We start from the raw sequence: 18,873 nt of genomic DNA on the forward strand, positions 1-18,873 counted from the left end.
GAACGTTTGTCAATTAAAGAAAAAACAAAGTAAAATCAAAACAATTAGAAAGCTAAAATCTTACAAATAATACGCAACGTCGGACTGGGAGTAGTTCACATTACATCTGTTTCATAGAGATCAACACCGGATTTCCCCCCAAGACAAATTCGTTTTCTAGTATTAGGGTTTCGAGTAATCTTGTGCTGGGTGGCAGCGAAAACTAAAACCAGTCGGCGACAGACGTGGTTTTATGGTGCTTTTGGTATCTTGCTCCAGCCATTGTCAGCTCAGACAAGCCATGGCCGTCGGAGAGTGATCATGAGACGCCACCTACTTGGAATTCGTGAACTTCAATGAGACCTGAAGTCACGGGTAACAGTAGATTAAACAGAGACAACGGCCCCGTGCGTGTATCGGGTGAGATCACGTTTTCAGCCCATTTTTAACACATTTAAAACTGTAAGATAAAATGCATGAATAGATAGAAAGTCCATGCATGTTTTTATCAGTAGAAATAATATGAATTGTTAAACGTTTTGGTTTAGAGGTGTTGTTTTGTTTAACGTTACCGACCAACCTCACATACCAGGAACCCACATACAAGCAGCTTAACTTCAAATTTAATTTTGGGATATTTGAGAGTTTGTCAGCAAGACCTCAAGTTCGGGGGAGGGTGAGGGTCACTTACACAGTAAATGGGAGTTTACAAATAGTCCAAACAGCGCCCCGGATTAGGTTTAAAGGTTTCCACGACTAATTGTAATTCTTTCACGGAACTTTAGCCTTTTCCTCGCCATTGTTTTTGACGAATTAGAGGAAGGTATTAGACATAGGACCGTTAACTTTTCTCGTTGCCTCAAGTTAACACTTCTTTCTTAAAAAGCAATTGGTATACTGTATACAGTGTAGGCCAATTTGTCATCACTTCAAATACTAGTAACAACAAAAGCTTATTTATTAGTTTTATTTATTCAATTCACATTGAAAAGCAGTGGCTTTGAATACAAGTCTTCTCTGTTGAAATGTGTCTGCGCAGTTGTCGTGTAAAGTCTCCCATTTGGCGTACGATAAATTGCCAGTTTATGTTACTAGTCATCGAAATTTACTTTCAATTAAAATATTTTAAATAGATATGCTTTTCAAAATGTGAGAATTAAAAATGGATTTAGCGTTATAACAATATAATAACAAGATTTGTTTCATACAAGTTTTCCTGTAACTCAGACACATTCATGTAAAATCTTGCGTAATGCAAAAGTTTATATTTTATTGTAACAATACATTAATTGAATGGAATTTAAGCAAGCTTGAAAATGTTTTATATTGATTGCAATAGGAAACATGTGTTTGTGAATAGTATGAAAAGAAAATGTAGTTTGATGTGAAAATGCTTGAAAATGTGCTTTGTCAGCGGTGGGCTATGATAATTTAAGACATTGATTTCAGTAGCTCTCGGGTTGTCTTTTTAATGTGTTTTTGTCCCAGTGCAGTTATGAATTTAATTCTGTACAACACAATTCTTGAAATATAAACACTATTTGTAGATTAGCTCTTAAAAAATACGAACGAATCTTTAACCACACTTTAACCACATAAGCTGAAAAATATTAGAAACAGTAGATCAATAGATAATATAGAACAAAACAAAAAAATCACTGCTTTTGTTTAAGACCCCGTCACATTGGCTTGGAGGAGAGCGATGGCGGCAGTGTGCCCATGCATGCAACCCAACCTTTGCCTTGCACTTGTATTGATGTTGAGCCACTCTGACATGTAAATAACTGTTTTACAAGAAAACAAATTGTCTAGAAGTGCAGATCTGTATGAAAACAGAAGAAGTGAATTAAAAACCGAATTGAAACATAAGCAAACCAAAATATAAAAAAATCTACATTCATTTTATTTAACATTACTCAATCAAACTAAATGCATTAAGTTACACCAACAAACTATGACGTGGAGTATGTAGAAATAACCCTGGAGTAAAAAATGCAGAATATCTCTTCTCAATGGCCTTGTCCGAGTGGGGTATCTCTTTCATCCAACATCTTCCGACTTGGAAAATAAATGAAAAAAAAAACGTAAATTGGAGAAAAGGTTTTTCTAAATGTATATTTATTATCCATGGGTGAATTATTTAGCTTAAATACATTTGAATGTTTTAACAAACATTCTCTATTTGTCCCTATTAAAATTGACAAATTAGGGAACTTTTCAAGCAAATGTGCAAGCAAGGGTTAATGCATTTAAATCAGAGTTTGTCAACGAAATGTTTTTCACAATAATAGCCTTTATTCCATTTTAACAATTTGACTGAACATTTTTCATTAGCCTACCGATTTGTATTCCGTAAAATGTTGATATAATGTTGCTTTTGTGTTAACAATAGTATTTAGTCTTTGCAGATATTTAAATTGTACCTTGGTAAGACAGGGATATAATTACTAGTTTCAGCCTTATGTAATCGGATAGTAACGCATATACATAGATTTTTTTATATAATTTCGATGGCTCAACTTTTCCTTTCACCGATAAAAGGCTAAAAGATATAGCATGGATATAGCATGCTACACACACAAAGCAAAAGCATCTGAATTTAAATTACATAAATGCATACACACATGGGAACTGCGTTAATTTGTTAAAATGTCATTTCTTTTTGTGCCTTCAGGTGGCAGCACAGTCCAGCCTGTCTGTATGCTCGACCAGAAAGGCCAATCCCGTCCGTGCTCTTCCATTCCACACTTTCCGTCTGTTCAGACATTTTCGAAACGTCAACTCTGCTTTGAGATTCCATGTTGATTTATTTGTGACGTAATTTAAAAGACCGCATAACTGAAATATTAGAAAATAATTGTAGCTACTATGACGAAGCATAAATGTAAAGGTTAAAGTTTGGAAACTTCAGTGGACTGTTCTCTTAAAAAAGGTGCACCATTTTTGGTTCCCCAAATAACCTTTAAGTCAAATGTTCCTAAAAGATTTAATTATAACATTTAATTATAACGATTGTATGTAGGCTATCTATTGTTCACAAAGAACCTTTTTGTTGCATTTTGTGGATATTAACGTTTCTTAATGGAACACCAGAGCAAGAACCATTTTTAAAAAGAATAGAATAGAATTCTATAATGTTGTTTTTTAAATGCAATGTATCTGTGAGAATTCATCTGCACTAGCACAAAACCTTTAAGCAGATTCATGAGAAATGTAATAATGAATAAATGTTTTATTTTTTGCAGGTTAAATCACGTATCCAGTTAAAAAATATATATTACGAAATGATATTTAACCTAGAGCATGTGACATCGTCGCCTTGAAATTAAGGTTCTGGCTGACATTTTTGTGAAAATTGAGTCGCATTTCTTATTCAATATATTTATATTATGTGATGCTTTTTTCTTTACGTTGTATGCATGTTGGGACTTTTATCTACAATGCAAAAACTTTGAAGCTTAAAACTGCTCAGAATGCAGACAGAACCTTATAATTCGGTGACGATATGAGAAAACAATTTTGGGATAATATAATATAAAATGTTTCTTAAAAAGACTCATGTCTTGATTTCAGTAGATATTTTGTATTAGGCCTATATCATTTGAAAATGATTTCAATATTTAAAAAAATAAAAATATACTCAGTTATTGAACAAAAGAAATAAAAAGAAATACAATTTAACGAAACTAACAGCAAATGTAATTCATCAGTCATTGTTATTTTATTTGTTTATTATTTTGCTTTAATCTTATCTGACGGGGAGAAACTAAAACGTCCGCTGTAAAACATCTTACAAACTTGTTTTGTATAGGTTATATCTTTTTTTTTTATAAATTTGTGACTTGAGTGATTGACAACTGACTTTAATCAGAACTTTACACAATATGTTCTTTATTTGTTGTATGTGTGTTTTATATAATAAATAAATAATATGTGTAAATTAAAATGTAATTTTTAAATCTGTTCTGATCTGTTTTTAATGTTTTTAAATCTCTCTCTCTCTCTCTCTCTCTCTCTCTCTCTCTCTCTCTCTCTCTCTCTCTCTCCCTCTCCCTCTCCCTCTCCCTCTCCCTCTCTCTCTGTCTGTGTCTCTCTCTCTGTGTCTATGGATCAAACTCAAATAGCTTTTTTTAGCAAAGTGAAACATTGCCAAAACATTACTTATGTACACTGTAAAAACATTTATTAAACACAATCTTGTAGATTTCTGAATTAACCTAACGCCACTTATTTACACCAATTAATAGTAATTTTGTGAGTTAGATTAGGAAACAAGGAAAACACCTGAATTTGACTATTTTCTGCGATTTTTGTTTGCGAAAAGCGAGAGTAGCCATGTGATACAGTGTCTGATTACAAAATATATGGATTTTCCCCGTTTTCCATGCTGGAAAAGACGAGAAGTTTTTTGGGAATACGTGTGTAAGGAAATTTAACCAAACCTGATGAAATTGCAATGACCCACATGTGACACTAGATGGTAGCACCGTGAAGCACTTAGAAAACGTAAAAATATTTTCCAAAACGTTTTGAATTAAGGACGGTGATTTGGTGAGGAAGAATTACACAAAAACTTTTGGAAAATAAATAAATAAAATATTAATTACAAAAATCACTAGTTTATCTTTTTACCCGAAAAGATAACAGCTGATATATTTTCTGTTTTAGCCCAATTATTTTACACTGAATTTCCACGTATGAAATTGTAGGCTAACTATGAAACAATATATAAATTAGATTAGTTGTTCTAAATAGTTTGATTCAGACTACGTTAAGTAATTAAAAAATTCAGATGTAAATATGCATCACTTGATATGGGAAGTTTTATTTGCATATTATCTGCAACAACACATGGGAATTCGTATATTTCGCAAGGTGCCTGTAAGCGGCTGTTTATTTACAAATATACTGGGTAAAAATGAGAAATGTGGTTTGGGTCATTTTTGTGTACAAGAATTTACATTCTTGATTAATTTATTAGCATGCAAGTCCACAGTTTCAAATATACAGTTGTGTTTTCTACTTTGTGTAAATGACCTGTGTTTTAATAAAAAATATATAAATTGCCATGGTTTGACTGTTTACTTAAATTACTTAAACGTGTTGAAAGTAGTTTACATTCCTTTCATGTCTCTTTTTAAAAGACATCATAGATAAAATGAAATAAAAGTGGTGAATGTGTTGTGTGTACAATGTTCCGACCAGCTTCTTTTGCCTCATGTCAATGTCGTTGCAGTCTGTACGCAGGGAAGTAAAATATTATTTACTCCTGTTCATCTCCGCCATGACGTGGAACCGGTGATGGAATGGGTTTTACAATAAATAATGTTGAAGGTCCTTCTTCCATTTATACCTATTTGGTATTTCAGTTTAACGTGTTTCAAACCTTAACTGATACCCTTGTACTTGTTGACCACTTTCTTTTCTTTCACCCGCCTGTTTTGAAACCAGATGGTCACTTGTCGTTCGGTCAGGTTTGTGTGAGCGGATATCCTTCTTCGTTTGTCCTTAGTGATGAACTTATTTGTGCCGTATTCTCGTTCTAGTTCCTTTAATTGAACTTTGGTGTAAGGAACCCGCTTCTTTCTCCCTCGACGAACTGAAGCTCCATCGGCACCCGACACATTATCTGAGGGACAGATCAAATCTAAAATAAGGTTGGTTGCAAAAGACATCGAAGTGGAAATAATGTTAAACACTAAAATGTCAAACACAAATTTTAAATATCTAAACCAGAAAAAAAGGTTGGGTTTCCTGAAAATTATACAAAAAAGAAAAATGACGAAACATGGTTAAATACAAGTACATTTTTATTATAATTTAAATAACCATAAGAAGTAGCAATAATGTATAAATTAATTTCCTAGAATTACTAATATACGCTTTTTACAAAAATCTGTTTTAATTATAAGACGTTTTTGCTACAGGCCTGATTTTACGCAGACTGAAAGTTTCTTCCTGAAATTCCTCACAGATACCCAATAGATCATATAAGGTAGAGGATTTGGGGCATACGTAGTTTTACCTTGAATAGACGATTTCCACAGGGCATTGGACTGCGTTTGGTCTTTTGGGCAGTACACAGGACTGCTCCATCCGTTCGTAATAGCCCAGGGTTGGTACGTCTCAACAGGCAGAAGAGATTCGTGTCTTGGTTCTGCAGGGGCGCTCAGAGCAGGTACGACCGGCACATCAAGGTAACTCGGTACAGGTTGATAAGGGCCAGACGAATAACCCTGGTAGAAGGCAAATTCCTTAGCACGAGAAGGGAACTCCTCTCCAGAAACAGACGTGTCCATGTATTTTTCCCCATAGGCGGAGGGCTGCGTACAGGACTTGGGCATCCTACATTGGTAGTAGCTGCCGCCAAAATATCCATAGGGCAATGAAGCGCTTGGTGAATTCTGCACAGCCGAGCAGGGACTGCATTGTTTGACAGGTTCCCCCATGCCCGACCCTGGCACCTCACTCGACGTATAGGTTGTGCTCGGGGCCAAAGAAGACGGATGAGCAATAAGATTCCTGCACTGATTTGCAGCGAAATTGCCTCCCACGAATCCTTCCATGTTTTTGTTCATATCGTCCAAGCCGTTGTCATAAAGAAACATCACCGGGTCAATCCAGCGAGAATGGAGGAGTAAAGACGCTGTCATAGCACGCCCTACATGGAGCCTAGCAGCTCTTTTAGAATTCCCAAAGACTGAAAGAGAAGCCGTGAATCTGGTAACAGATACCCATGCGCCCTCTGTGCGCGTCCAGCTCCAACTGTTATTGGACGAGCCGAGACACGTGACATGCAAAGAGGCAGATAAACGTCTAAACTGGAGATAACGCCGATCAAGCAAGACAAATATACTGAAACAAAGTTAAAGGGATTTTGTCAAAAATAGCTATAAAGATTTTGGTGATTAGCTGTCTCCTTACGGAGAAACCAAGTTGCACCCCGTTGCGCAATAGATTGCTATAATACAGTTGTAGACATTCACTTTAATACTAATTGAACGTCGGAAAATATATCGGAAAATATATTATAGTTGAAAATACAATCCTCTTAAAACTTTTTTTATTGGTGGGTTTTAAACCGTATACGATTTCACCTTACATTTAGGCTAAGTATTTATTTGTTTGTAAATGTGATAGTTGTTTCCAATACTTTGTCCAACAAGACATCTGATTAACACACGCTTTAAATAAAGCAACAAAAATGTGTTTAAGTGGCCATTTTCTCGATTTTAACGTTACGTTGCTAAATTGCTAATTGCACAGTTGCACCCGCCATTGAAACAATTTCGTGAAATACAACCAATTATACGTTATGAAAATTATTATCATTTTATTATAGAATATGACTAGGAATCCAGCCCACAATTTGGCAAGACCCGTTTACATGAGTTACACACTGCTTGAGGCCAAGGTCAAGTTGAAAGTTGCTGTCTAGCCAGGGCCCTTGTTGTCATTGAATGCTAGACCGTCTGGCAGGAAACGACCTCAAATCTCCGGCTGCATTGTAAAGAGGAGCACAAATACTTTTCAGGTATTACACTTCTTGTGTTGCCACAGATTTAGCATGAGATTCTCTTGATCTTGTTTTGATTACAGCTGTAGTTTATTTTTTGGCACGGAGGTCGGGCACTTAAAGTGAGACGCTTCAGACAAATGATATCTGTTTAAAACATCTGATTTTTAAAAAAGTATTTCATTAAATCGTTTTTATTTTATAAAATTGTTTTATATTATATAGTTTCACATTTGAAATGTTTTAACGTTAAGTAATATGAATTCAACAAAGCTGACCATAAGGTTCGAGGACAAGTTATCTAGTAAAATTCAAATCTAAAAAGTTAACGAATATATTTATTGTTGAATTATCCTTTAAAATTCAGTAAATAATATTTTTAACTGACGTGTCCTGTTTGGGGCCTGAGACGGGTCTCTTTCAAAATGAATATCAATACTGAATACTGTCTGTTGGGTTTGAATTGGATCAAATAAAAAAAGCGTATTATTTTTAAGAGAAAATAACACGTAAGTTATTAAGTTGATAATAATATATCCGAAATCACGGAGTAACGAGTGAAAAGTAAATCTTTAGTTACCGATGGGCAGCCGTTTTTACATATACGCTCACCATCCAGCAGAGAACACAGGAAATAATCTCGCTGGTGGCTTGGAAACACATGCATGTTAGGCGCCAAGCCCTTTTTGATCTTTTTAAAGTTTCTCCAGCTTCTCGAGTGTCGTATTCCACTTGCAACTGCGTAAAAGATAGAGTCAACAATATAACAAACGGGTGCATGGTGCACTGTACACAGATAATACATTGCACTGCTAAAATCACCTCGGCCTCGATAGTCACATGATGGGAGAATCGATTCCTCCATGGTCCTCCATCACTGGGAGAAACGATGGATGTTCAGATTTGACGTAGTCTGTAGTCGTCCGACATGGGGCACTGTTAGGCCTACATTAATTATTAAATAACATATAAGAATCTTTACGAATAAATAACACATGTATATTCAGTTATTTAAATATATTTTGTTAAACGTTCATTGTTAGAGAGATTTTCATGCTTTTACTACAGTGATTAGCTTGTAAATTAGAAACATTTATGAAACGGCTGTGAGAAATTTGTAGGCGTAGGCTACTCGAAAAGCGAGTCAACTTTGTAATGTTGCAAATTGGCAAAGTACATGCGCCAAATACGCCAGACACGAATCGATACAGTCGAACCTATAGCCATTATTAATAATAGCACAATGCTATTTTTGTGCAAATGAAGTTGATAAAATTAAAGTACTGTTGTCAAAATGAATATGGTAAAATCTTTTTGCAAAAAAATATGTGGCGCATTTTTATAAACCTACTATAACTGTATGATCTGGTAACTTCAGGTGGGCTATAAAGAATGTAAAAAAGATTGACATATAAGTTTGGAAATGGTGTTGAAAAATGGTATTCGTTAGGATTTACCTGCGATTTAAATGAACGACTGTCCATTGCTTATTAATTGTCTTTAAAAAAGACAATTAAAATGTAATAAAACAATGTCTTTTTATTTTCATTTTCAATTAACCATTTTTAACCATCTAATAGGAGACACACGAAAACAATGCATATCACACTCGTAATTTCGAACCATACATGACTGATGTTGTAAATAGGCCTAAAATATGTTTAGAGCACAAGTGTATTTAACAAGAGATCAAATATTTGGGAAAGGGATTTTAATGCCAGATATAAAGACGATTATGTTATTTTGTGTATTATAATGCCTTGAGATTAAATCGTCATGAAAGAACATAAATTGCAACCATTTTAAATAGCCTACATTTTCTTTGAATTTTATTCAATTGATTAGAAGAGTATGTGGACTCAACTCCATTTTCATTTTCACTGCTGATAAAATGCTGCCAAACACATTTTCTTGTTATTATAAAATCCTAATCCTAACAAATTTACAGAAGACAAAACCTTAATCAATTCAAAATTGTATTTGTAATTTTGTATTTATTTTTGCTAATAACACATTGCATCGCTGCAGTGAAATATTATAGACAAAGCCTTTGGCACAATTAAAAAAAACAAATTATTTAAATGAAATCTAAACGCCATCAAGGGTAACTTTTTCATTGAAGCCGTGCAGTTTAACAGTTTTGTTATACACATGCGATTTATCGATATTCAGAAATCGTGGCCTAAATATTATTTTTATTTCCAGCCTATATTGCACAAATAAACACCATTATACCATCAGAGAAAATATTAGCCTAAAGCAGCCTTTATTTAACAAACTTCTTTTTTTTATTAAAGTCTAAACAATTTTACTGGAAAAGTTGTCAAGTTAATTATAAGGTTATTACGAGTTATTTTCTACACAATTTTACATAGAGAAACTTATTAAATATGACTACCCTATAGGCTGCACTGAACTAAGCTAAATGTGTACACTGTGTGCATTATGTTTTATTTCTCAGACATATAGTTATGCTTGTTTTGGAAATGCAGAGAGTGAGGTCCTAGTTGGCTTTATCTAGTAATTAAACAGAACAACCTGTCATTACATTACGCAAGATGAAAATATGAGTACACGCATATTTCGACCACACCTGGAGCTCGTGTCAGAGTGTGCATCTAACGGACGTTCCGACGTTTCTACCACATGAGGAAGACAATTAGGCTACATCAAAGAATGTGGTAAATAGGGGTTTGAGCGCTGTTGCTCGGTCATTTAACGCGGCAACAACACGGGCAGATAAACGAGAATTTAACTTGGAAATGCAGGTCCTTTGTTTCACAAAATAACCAACTGAAAAGAAATAAACAGTTGAAAGAAATTGGCGTCATTAATTCGGAGATTTGTATGAATTAGCTGTTGAAATAATGCTAATATATAAAATACACTGTACACTATGAGTAAATCTAAGGAAAGCGCGTTAAATAACCTTTTGTCTGTACAATACTGTGTTGAATGAAGGTAATTAACATTTGAAGTGTGATATACAAATTTCGGACCTTAAAAATAAAAAAATAATTAAATGTTTATTTCTCAAACCAATCTGTAATGGCCGCTGCCGCCGGCGACCAGCGAACGAAAAAAGAGAGGAAAAGAGAATACATTAACTTGGAAGGTTAATGCTCAAAACCAGAATGCCTCGGGCTTTACCTTTGAAACAAAGACGAGAACTGACTTTAGACGTTTCAGCGACTAGAACATTTCATGCATTAAACCAGAATGGGACATCAGGCTTCAGGGATGTCTGTAGCCTAGCTACATGGTCCTGTTTGTAAGACCTGCCAACTAGATAACAACACAGCACTCAAGCCTCTGTCCTTAATGGACTTTTTATGGGTTTGTCCTGTGATCATGTGACCTCTTTCCTTATGGCCTCTCTGTAGCTCTTTGGTAGGTAGATCAGAAACAGACTTGATTTTCCCTTGCTTTGGAAACCAGGAGAGCGAGATCGAGTGTGACCAGAGGAAGTGAAGGACTGTAGGAGTCACAATGACATGGAGGAATACAAACAGACAGAGGGAGTAAAGCTACATGGTAAGTGAGAAGAGTGAGAGGGAAAGGCATCAGGACAATGCCGAATGGAAATACTAAGTGAGAGTGAAATGTTGTGAAGACAGTCAAGTCCCTTACAGTGTGCATCTTCTTTATTACATTATTTACTCCATTAAATTGTGACAGAAGCATGCTGGGCCCCCCGAGGAGCTCTGGTTTCCTATTTGTGGACCTTAAAATATGCAGGGTCCCAATCTTCTCACCAGATAGCACCATTTAATTGGGCTGACCTAGAAAAACACGGGCAGACCTGATCTTAGCACTGACCACACCACATCTATATTCAGGTTGTTAAGAACCATTACAATTTATGTACAATTGAAGCTCCTTCCCCACAATAATTTTACAACAGAGCTACAGATTTCTCCTGTTCTTTAATTTCTACATTTTTTTTACATGAATATGACATGTTGACCATTATCAGTCTGAACTGCGACTCAACAGACCCCACATTAACATTTAAAAAAGTGATTTTTACTAATAGAAAGCTTCAAGGAGTGTAACGGCTGGTCTGGACAGTGTTTGTGGTTCCTGAAGATGAAATAAAACATTATTATGACAAAAACTATTATGTTGCATTACCATAGTAATGTATTGTTAGTCTACAGAACAGCCTCAAAGGCAATAACAGTCAGAAAAATAAGTCTAAAAATTCACAGCATGTAAGAAGTTGATTGGTGGATTACTACATGTGTAACATTGCGGATCGTGGCCTGTCAAATAAACCCTAAACACATGCTCTCTCGTCCAGACACATGCATTCATTCATCAATTCAGTCTCCCTGCACATTGACGCGAAACGTATTACACTGGTCAATTTTTTCAAAAGACAGGTCATGTGCAAGGCAGGCAGTGCTGTGTAAGGCTGTGAAAGGGGCAGAGTGCGTTGACATCTACTGTCCCTCCTCCTCGCGAAGGAACTGGAAGACAGAGGAGAAGTCTTTGCTGGCATAGCCACGTGCACACATCATTCGGTAAATCTGATGGGCTAGAGAGCCCAGCGGCACGGGTGTCTTTGTGTTGGTTGCTGTATTCTGTGCAAGTCCAAGATCCTGAGGATAAATGGCAGATAATCATTATATAATCTATTTCTATAAACTATATAGTTTATAATCCAATTTGTAACTTTGTAACGTCAAGAAAGAGTTGTGGGAAACTGTGAAAAACACAAAGTGCAAACCTTAGCCATTAGTGTAGTTCCAAAGCCGCCCTGATAGTTGTTTGCTGAGGGCACTCCCTCCATCACACCCGGGACAGGGTTGTATGTATCGCTTGACCAACAGCGGCCAGAACTCATGTTCAAGATCTTGGCTAGAAGTTTTGGGTCAAGCCCTAATCTGTCATATACAAAGAAATCATTTTTCAAGAGTGTAAAGTAAAAAGTGGAATCTGTGATCTGTAACCAGAGGAAAAGATTTGTGCTGAAATTCTAGTTAGTCGAGCAAATTATTTACTATTATTATTATTATTTTGAAGTGCAAAATGCACCTGATGCCCAAGTTCATGGTCTCTGCTGTTCCAATCATCCCAATGGCCAGCAGCATGTTGTTGCAGATTTTAGCTGCCTGCAAACAAGCCAGAAAGGTACAATGTAAAATAGCACCTTGAAGGCATAATTCACCCAAAAATGAAAATTCTGTCATCATTTACTCAACCTCTTTTCATTTCAAAACTGTGTGACTTTATTTTTCTTCTGCAGAACACAAAAGAAGATATTTTGAAGAATGTTGGTAACGGATCAACAACGGTGTACATTGACTTGAACTGGTTTTGTGTCCATACTATAGAAGTCAATGGGCAGTCTTTTGTGTTCTGCAGAAGAAAGTCATACAGGTTTGAAATGAAAAGAGGTTGAGTAAATGATGACAGAATTTTTGGGTGAACTATCCCTTTAACAAGAATAGAACTGCATTTTAATGCACAATCAATCCGTACCTGCCCTGTGCCGACCTGGCCACAGTAAACAACATTGGCGCCCATACAGCTCAGAAGCTCCTTGGCCGCGTTGAACTCTGCCTCAGGCCCACCCACCATAAAGGTGAGCTTACCAGAAGTGGCAGCACCAACACCTGAGAAAATAAAGAAATCGAGGCAGACCAAACAAACAATTTCAGGTACATTGGACACATTAGGCTGAAAGACGAGTTCAAGTTCCGCAAGACTAACAATAGGAACAAAAGTTTCGTAAAGGGCAAATTACTCATTGCGTATCTGTATGGAACAAATCAGAGAATGAGAATGAACGGGTGATAAAAACCCTCTATTCGTTTTTCGCATTCATTCGCATGTTTGAAGCTGTCTGAACAGAACATTGAGGCGATTTTGCGTCTTCAAAATCAAAATGCTGCAATTACTGTTAGAGGGGAAAGTTCTATAAATACAGAAGAACTTCACCATCTGCTCTGCAGTGAACACAGACAGGCATGACGTCAGGACCAGTTTGTTGTGGCTCGTGTTTCATTAAGCCTCCTTCACAGGCGCTAACATGGAGCTGGGAATAATGTCTGGAGGGTCTAAGTAAAGAGAATGAGCAGGTCTGTGGATTTCTTATGACTGTTTCAAAAACCAAGAGCTGGTCCAGCGGTATGTTAGCCAAACCCCACTGACGCATATGAACTGGGAGAGGCAACAATTTAAGGAAAGCAAACTAGAAGCACATTGTTTTTTATGTGCCCAAAGACCAGAGGGAACAACTTCCTGATTACAAAGGAGGATCACCATAAAGCGCAAGCGGGCTGCTGACTGAGTTAAACATTCCTTGTTACATTACAACACGGGGTGGTTTTCACACCTCGAGACTTTGTACGAGAATTGAGAATGATCATGAAAACATGTTGCATGTATGCATATCTACATTAATACATATATTTTCTGACAATTCAAGTAATATGGATGTCTCGACATTAACAATATATTGAGTCATGCAACATCACAAATCACATGGAAAAATATATACAACAAGGTTTTATCAGCTTAGCTTTACACTTGTCACTACTGATCCTGCAAAGTGCAACTGATAAATATATAGTTTTGCGCACTTTGCTATGTCATTCAAAACATGCTTGTGACTAAAATGTGGAAACAGCGCCGAAGATCAAGAACTAATTCAGGAATGGCTCTTGTGCTTTAATCTGCTCCAGTCAAATTCATTGAGGAGAGCCGAATAGCTTTAATCCAGTGCAGTGGGAGGGAAGCTAAAGACATAAATCTCCACTAATCTACTGACTACGTCGTAAAAACGTGGTTGAAAAGCTCAAAGAAAGCGGGTCTTACTAAGTTTAAAATGGTGTTTCAAATGCAGGCCAAACTGTGTGCGGGGAAAGGAAACTCTGTCACTGTGAAACATTCTCTGTCCTGTCTTATCCTCCCCCCAAAGCAAACCTCAATCCTGCACAGAGAAGTCAGGGCATGCTTAGTATTGGCATAAGAGCGAAACTTTAGCCCTTTTCTTTTCTACGTTGCTCAGCCAGCTTCATAATCTTCCTACAAATAAACACGTACAGCATGGCTGTGTTTACAAGTTTTGATATAAGACACCATTTTTTTTATTCAGGTTTTTCAGAATTTACTATTTATAGGTACGTGTTTAGGTAGTGTTCATTTCAGTTTCACACCGTGTCTACAACGGATGCGGCGCAACGCGTCAAAAGACAATAAAACGCATTGGAACCCATTATAATTCAAAATTTTGGCGCGACGCGACAGTCCAATTAGAATAAGGCATGTGTCGCATCGCGCCACGTCCGTTGTAGACACGTTGTCATTCTGTGAACTACTAAAAATATTTCTTCTAAATTTAAAATAAAAATAGTGTTTCTATTTGCATTTATTTGCAGAAATATTGTAATATTTGTAAGTATTTTTATGTGACCTCAATTTTTATCAGTTTTCGTGTGTCTTGTCATGCTGACAGTCTTTCACATTGCTGTTGAATGACTTTGTCACTCCTGAGGTTTGATTTTGTTAAAATTCAACAGACACTGGATCGGAATGACCACAATACATCTAGAAATGCGGATTAAATGAAAATTCTGAATGGTCTCAAGTTTTTCTGTGGCTGTGTATTATGGCAATTAATAGACATTTAATGTTTGTTTTCTGTTTTGGACAGATGAGGAAAATAATTCTTATATGTTTTGAGAACAGATTTTAACAGCCAAATTAATTTAACTAGCTCACTGTGACATTAAGATGCTGAATTTTGCTGCAACGGTCAGAGAGAAAGAGACAAATAAAGTGACGACTATCAAATTTAGTCGTGTTAACTTTTGACACATTCGTGAATGTACACCGGTCTGTTACTGAGGAGACAATTCCACGCCTCTAAACATGACGTGGCACAAAACGAAACTTGATTGGTTGCTTTACCTGTCGGGCCTTGGCCAAAGAAAGCGGCCAAAGTTCCCAGACCTTCTGTATGAAGGTCTGGCTATGCGAGACTAGATCTTATATAAAAGGCTTCTATAAGATGATACATAAGAGTTCACTCAATTGGACCACCGATGAGCACTTGTTTCCATCTCCAGGTCACAGGATCAATTCCCAGATGCTGGCATTTGATTTAGTCTATAACTCAAAACGTCCACACCAATGGCTGGATTAAGAAAATGGACAAGATGAGACTGGTCATAAAACCTTCTATCAACAAACCTGCAAATCACCAAGTGCAGAGAGGACAGACAGTCTCATGAAGGTAGAAATGGTGTCCTCATATTCAACTTTACTTTTTGGGATGATTTTCTCCGTCAACATAATCAACAGAAACGGTGATTGCTCACAATTCTTAAACAGATGAAATTCTAATATAGACCTCCAAACTACATTATTGCCACACAGTAGCTAAGTAAACAACAGTAGCTAGAGTTACCAACAGTTATTTCGGCATGACAGGGACAAATAAAATAGTTGCAATCAAACATGGATTTTAATGTGAAACTCGAATTCTACTTACATAATACACAAACCTGTTATTGCAAAAGCCACACTACTTGAACTGAGGCCAAAGTTTAAAAAAATGTTTAGATCTTCCTGCACAGCGACTAGTATCGGAACAAACCATGGGCATGATTTATGAAACCCTTAAAACATGTACTAGCAAACTGCCATGTTATCTACAGCTCCACGTGTGGTTTGTGTGCAGTCAGGACAGTTTTCATATTTCTAAGCATTGCAGCACCCCACATCAGTTATTTGGTTCTGGTTGCCCATTACATTGAGTTGAAACGAGAATTCTTGATTTTGTCACTTCAGGCTCTCACCTCCAGACACTGGGGCATCCATGAACACAGCCCCCATTTTCTCTGCGGCAACTGCCATCTCCTTGGTCACAGCTGGATCAATAGTGCTGGAATCAATGAGGAGAGATCCTTTTTTCACTTTTCTGTTGAGTAAAAACATCAGGTTACATTTGATATATCTATACTGACTAAATAAAATTTGTAAACAAATCTAAACACTTTAAACTGGGGCTGTTAACAATAAATCAATGTTTGACTAGTTGATCATCATAATTTAATCGATTAAACTTAGTAAATGTCAATTAATCAACGTACACTTAAATGCATTCAGTCATCATACGAGCAGATGGCAGAAAACTCATGAAACTACATTTCAAACACTAAAGTCTGATATGTTTCTCACATAAATCAATAATTTTAAGATAATCAATTAATAATATTCTTGTAAATTCACATCTCTACTTTACCAATTGTCTATGTACTCTAAACTAGAATGTTACATTAAAGTGATAGTTTGCCCAAAAATGAAAATTCTGTCATATTTTACTCACCCTCTTGTCATTTCAAACCTTTATGACTTTCTTTCTCATGTGAAACACAAAATAAGATATTTAAAAGAATGTTGAACCTAACAGCAGTGGCCCTTCACTTCTATTGTATGGACACAAAACCAATGCGGGTGAAAGGGGGCCAGTTAACAACATTCTTCAAAATATCTTCTTTTGTGTTCTGCGGAAGAAAGAAAGTCATACAGGTTTGAAATGACAAGAGGGTGAGTAAATGATGACAGAATTTTTGGGGGGTGAACCATCACTTTAACTTCGGATTAAGCGGAGTATTGAATGTTTGGCCATTATTAAAACGATATCCTCAAGAACAGGAAAGAGATCCTTACTTCAGAATGCCATTTGGGCCTGTATACACATCTATAACATTAGGGCTAGATGGAAGCATTGTGATGATGCGATCTGCCTTGTCTGCCACATCTGCAGGGTTGTCCAGAATCTGCGACCAGAGGCGACAGGAAAGAGAAAGAACAAGTACAAAATTTCAATATAGATTAATAGTAAACAAGACAATCATTTAAAGCATGTACGTTAACCATGGGTCAGAAGTGACACTGTTTTATGTCCGTTATCCTGACCTGAGCTCCAAGCTCCTGTAACTCTTTGCAGGACTCTGGAAATACATCCGAGGCTATCACTGGATATCCATGTTTCATGAGGTTCTTTGCCATTGGGTTTCCCATGTTCCCCAGGCCAATGAAGCCCACCTGGGTTTTAGAGGCCATGGACCTGATAGAGACTAGAAAAGACGTAATTTATGTCAAATTTAGGGTTTCATGTTGGACATTTCATGCAATGACATCCTTAAACCTTAAGATCTGAGATCTTGGCCCTGTCTTGATTAATCTATTCATAACCAGTCAGCAAAGATACAATGGCTATTAACATCACCTCAATGTGTTTTCTGTGACCGCTTGTGATTGGAATCTGAGGGATTGATCTACATACATACAATAAAAGTATTAATGGTGGTACATACAACTTGTTTGTATTTGCATTTTTCCTATTCTACTAAGAAGTAATGCACTGAATGGCTTACGAACAGAAAATATTTGTTTCCCGATTCTGTCCTGCATCTATCACTAAACACAAGTGGACAGGGCTAAAAGTGCATGTCTCTTTTGTAGTACATAAAAGTCTAAACTTTAGATTAAAATTAAATTAAGATCAATTTCATTGTATCAAACAATTATTACAAAGAAAAATAAAATGTCACCCATCGCAAATGTAGTATTTTTGTTGGTTTTGAAAATCTTTTATTTGAATTGCTCTGTTCTATTAGATTGCAGTCTGGCCATGAACCTGATGCTTGATCACATTTCACTCTCGCATCGACTTATAAGCAATGAAAACAATCTAACAAAACCCCATAATTCAATGCAAAGACAGCTCTGTACAACGTGACTACTGTGTCTATTTGTATTACGGACTGACTGACCACACGACTTTGACTTTAGCCTAATGGCTATTACCGAGCGTTCCAATGCATTCTATCAGAAGCTTCCTGCATAGCAAACATGCTAGCGCAATAACAACTACAGAGAGAAACATGATAATAAAAGTTAATATTAGAAACACGTTACCCTGCACCGCGTTGACATGGTTATGCCACTTTCCCACTAGGCAACGCGAGCCCCTTAACAGAACAGCCATACTGCTTCGCTCGCTGTGACCTACGACTTACAAGTGACGGCATTGGGTGATTGATGATTGACATATTTTTCTTCCATACGTTTCATTCAATGTGGAGCCGTTTATCCAATGGCTTTCAAGAGAAGGCGGGATATCCTGAAAGTGTCCATTATTACGTTACAATAATAAATGCTTATGTGATTTTGTGTGTGTGAAGATCTCTCAGTCTTTGCTAATTATTCTTAATAATCTTTTATTAATAGAATTTAGTTAAACATTTAATGGTCTTTACGTATTTTAGTTTTTGCCTAATTCAAAGCAGATGCAACAGAAACAATTCCTTTGGACCCAAATTTATCTTATATATATTATTATTTATCTATAATAACAC

At 36.4% G+C, this 18,873-nt stretch overlaps 2 protein-coding genes across 3 annotated transcripts; both read right to left on the bottom strand.

The window, feature by feature from the left end:
* Nucleotides 1–4,761: 4,761 nt before the first annotated feature.
* On the bottom strand, nucleotides 4,762–6,706 carry hoxa13b (homeobox A13b). Its single transcript, XM_057340288.1, has 2 exons — nucleotides 6,005–6,706; nucleotides 4,762–5,608 (listed from the first exon to the last, which is right to left on the bottom strand). The coding sequence occupies exons 1-2, from the start codon at nucleotides 6,630–6,632 to the stop codon at nucleotides 5,367–5,369; spliced, it is 870 nt and encodes a 289-aa protein (XP_057196271.1). The 5' UTR covers nucleotides 6,633–6,706; the 3' UTR covers nucleotides 4,762–5,366.
* Nucleotides 6,707–11,124: 4,418 nt separating this feature from the next.
* Nucleotides 11,125–18,548, bottom strand: hibadhb (3-hydroxyisobutyrate dehydrogenase b). Of its 2 annotated transcripts, none has more exons than XM_057340780.1 (8): nucleotides 18,434–18,548; nucleotides 17,429–17,589; nucleotides 17,180–17,289; nucleotides 16,306–16,427; nucleotides 12,983–13,116; nucleotides 12,536–12,612; nucleotides 12,228–12,384; nucleotides 11,125–12,099 (listed from the first exon to the last, which is right to left on the bottom strand). In XM_057340780.1, exons 1-8 carry the CDS (start codon nucleotides 18,501–18,503, stop codon nucleotides 11,941–11,943), a joined length of 990 nt encoding a protein of 329 aa, XP_057196763.1. In that variant the 5' UTR covers nucleotides 18,504–18,548; the 3' UTR covers nucleotides 11,125–11,940. The 2 variants fall into 2 exon arrangements, with proteins under 2 accessions (XP_057196763.1, XP_057196764.1); XM_057340781.1 differs by lacking the exon at nucleotides 18,434–18,548 and adding an exon at nucleotides 17,742–17,860.
* Between the last annotated feature and the right edge of the window lie 325 nt (nucleotides 18,549–18,873).

This window comes from Triplophysa rosa, linkage group LG8 (genome assembly GCF_024868665.1).
Source record: "Triplophysa rosa linkage group LG8, Trosa_1v2, whole genome shotgun sequence".
Taxonomy (NCBI): Eukaryota; Metazoa; Chordata; class Actinopteri; order Cypriniformes; family Nemacheilidae; genus Triplophysa; species Triplophysa rosa.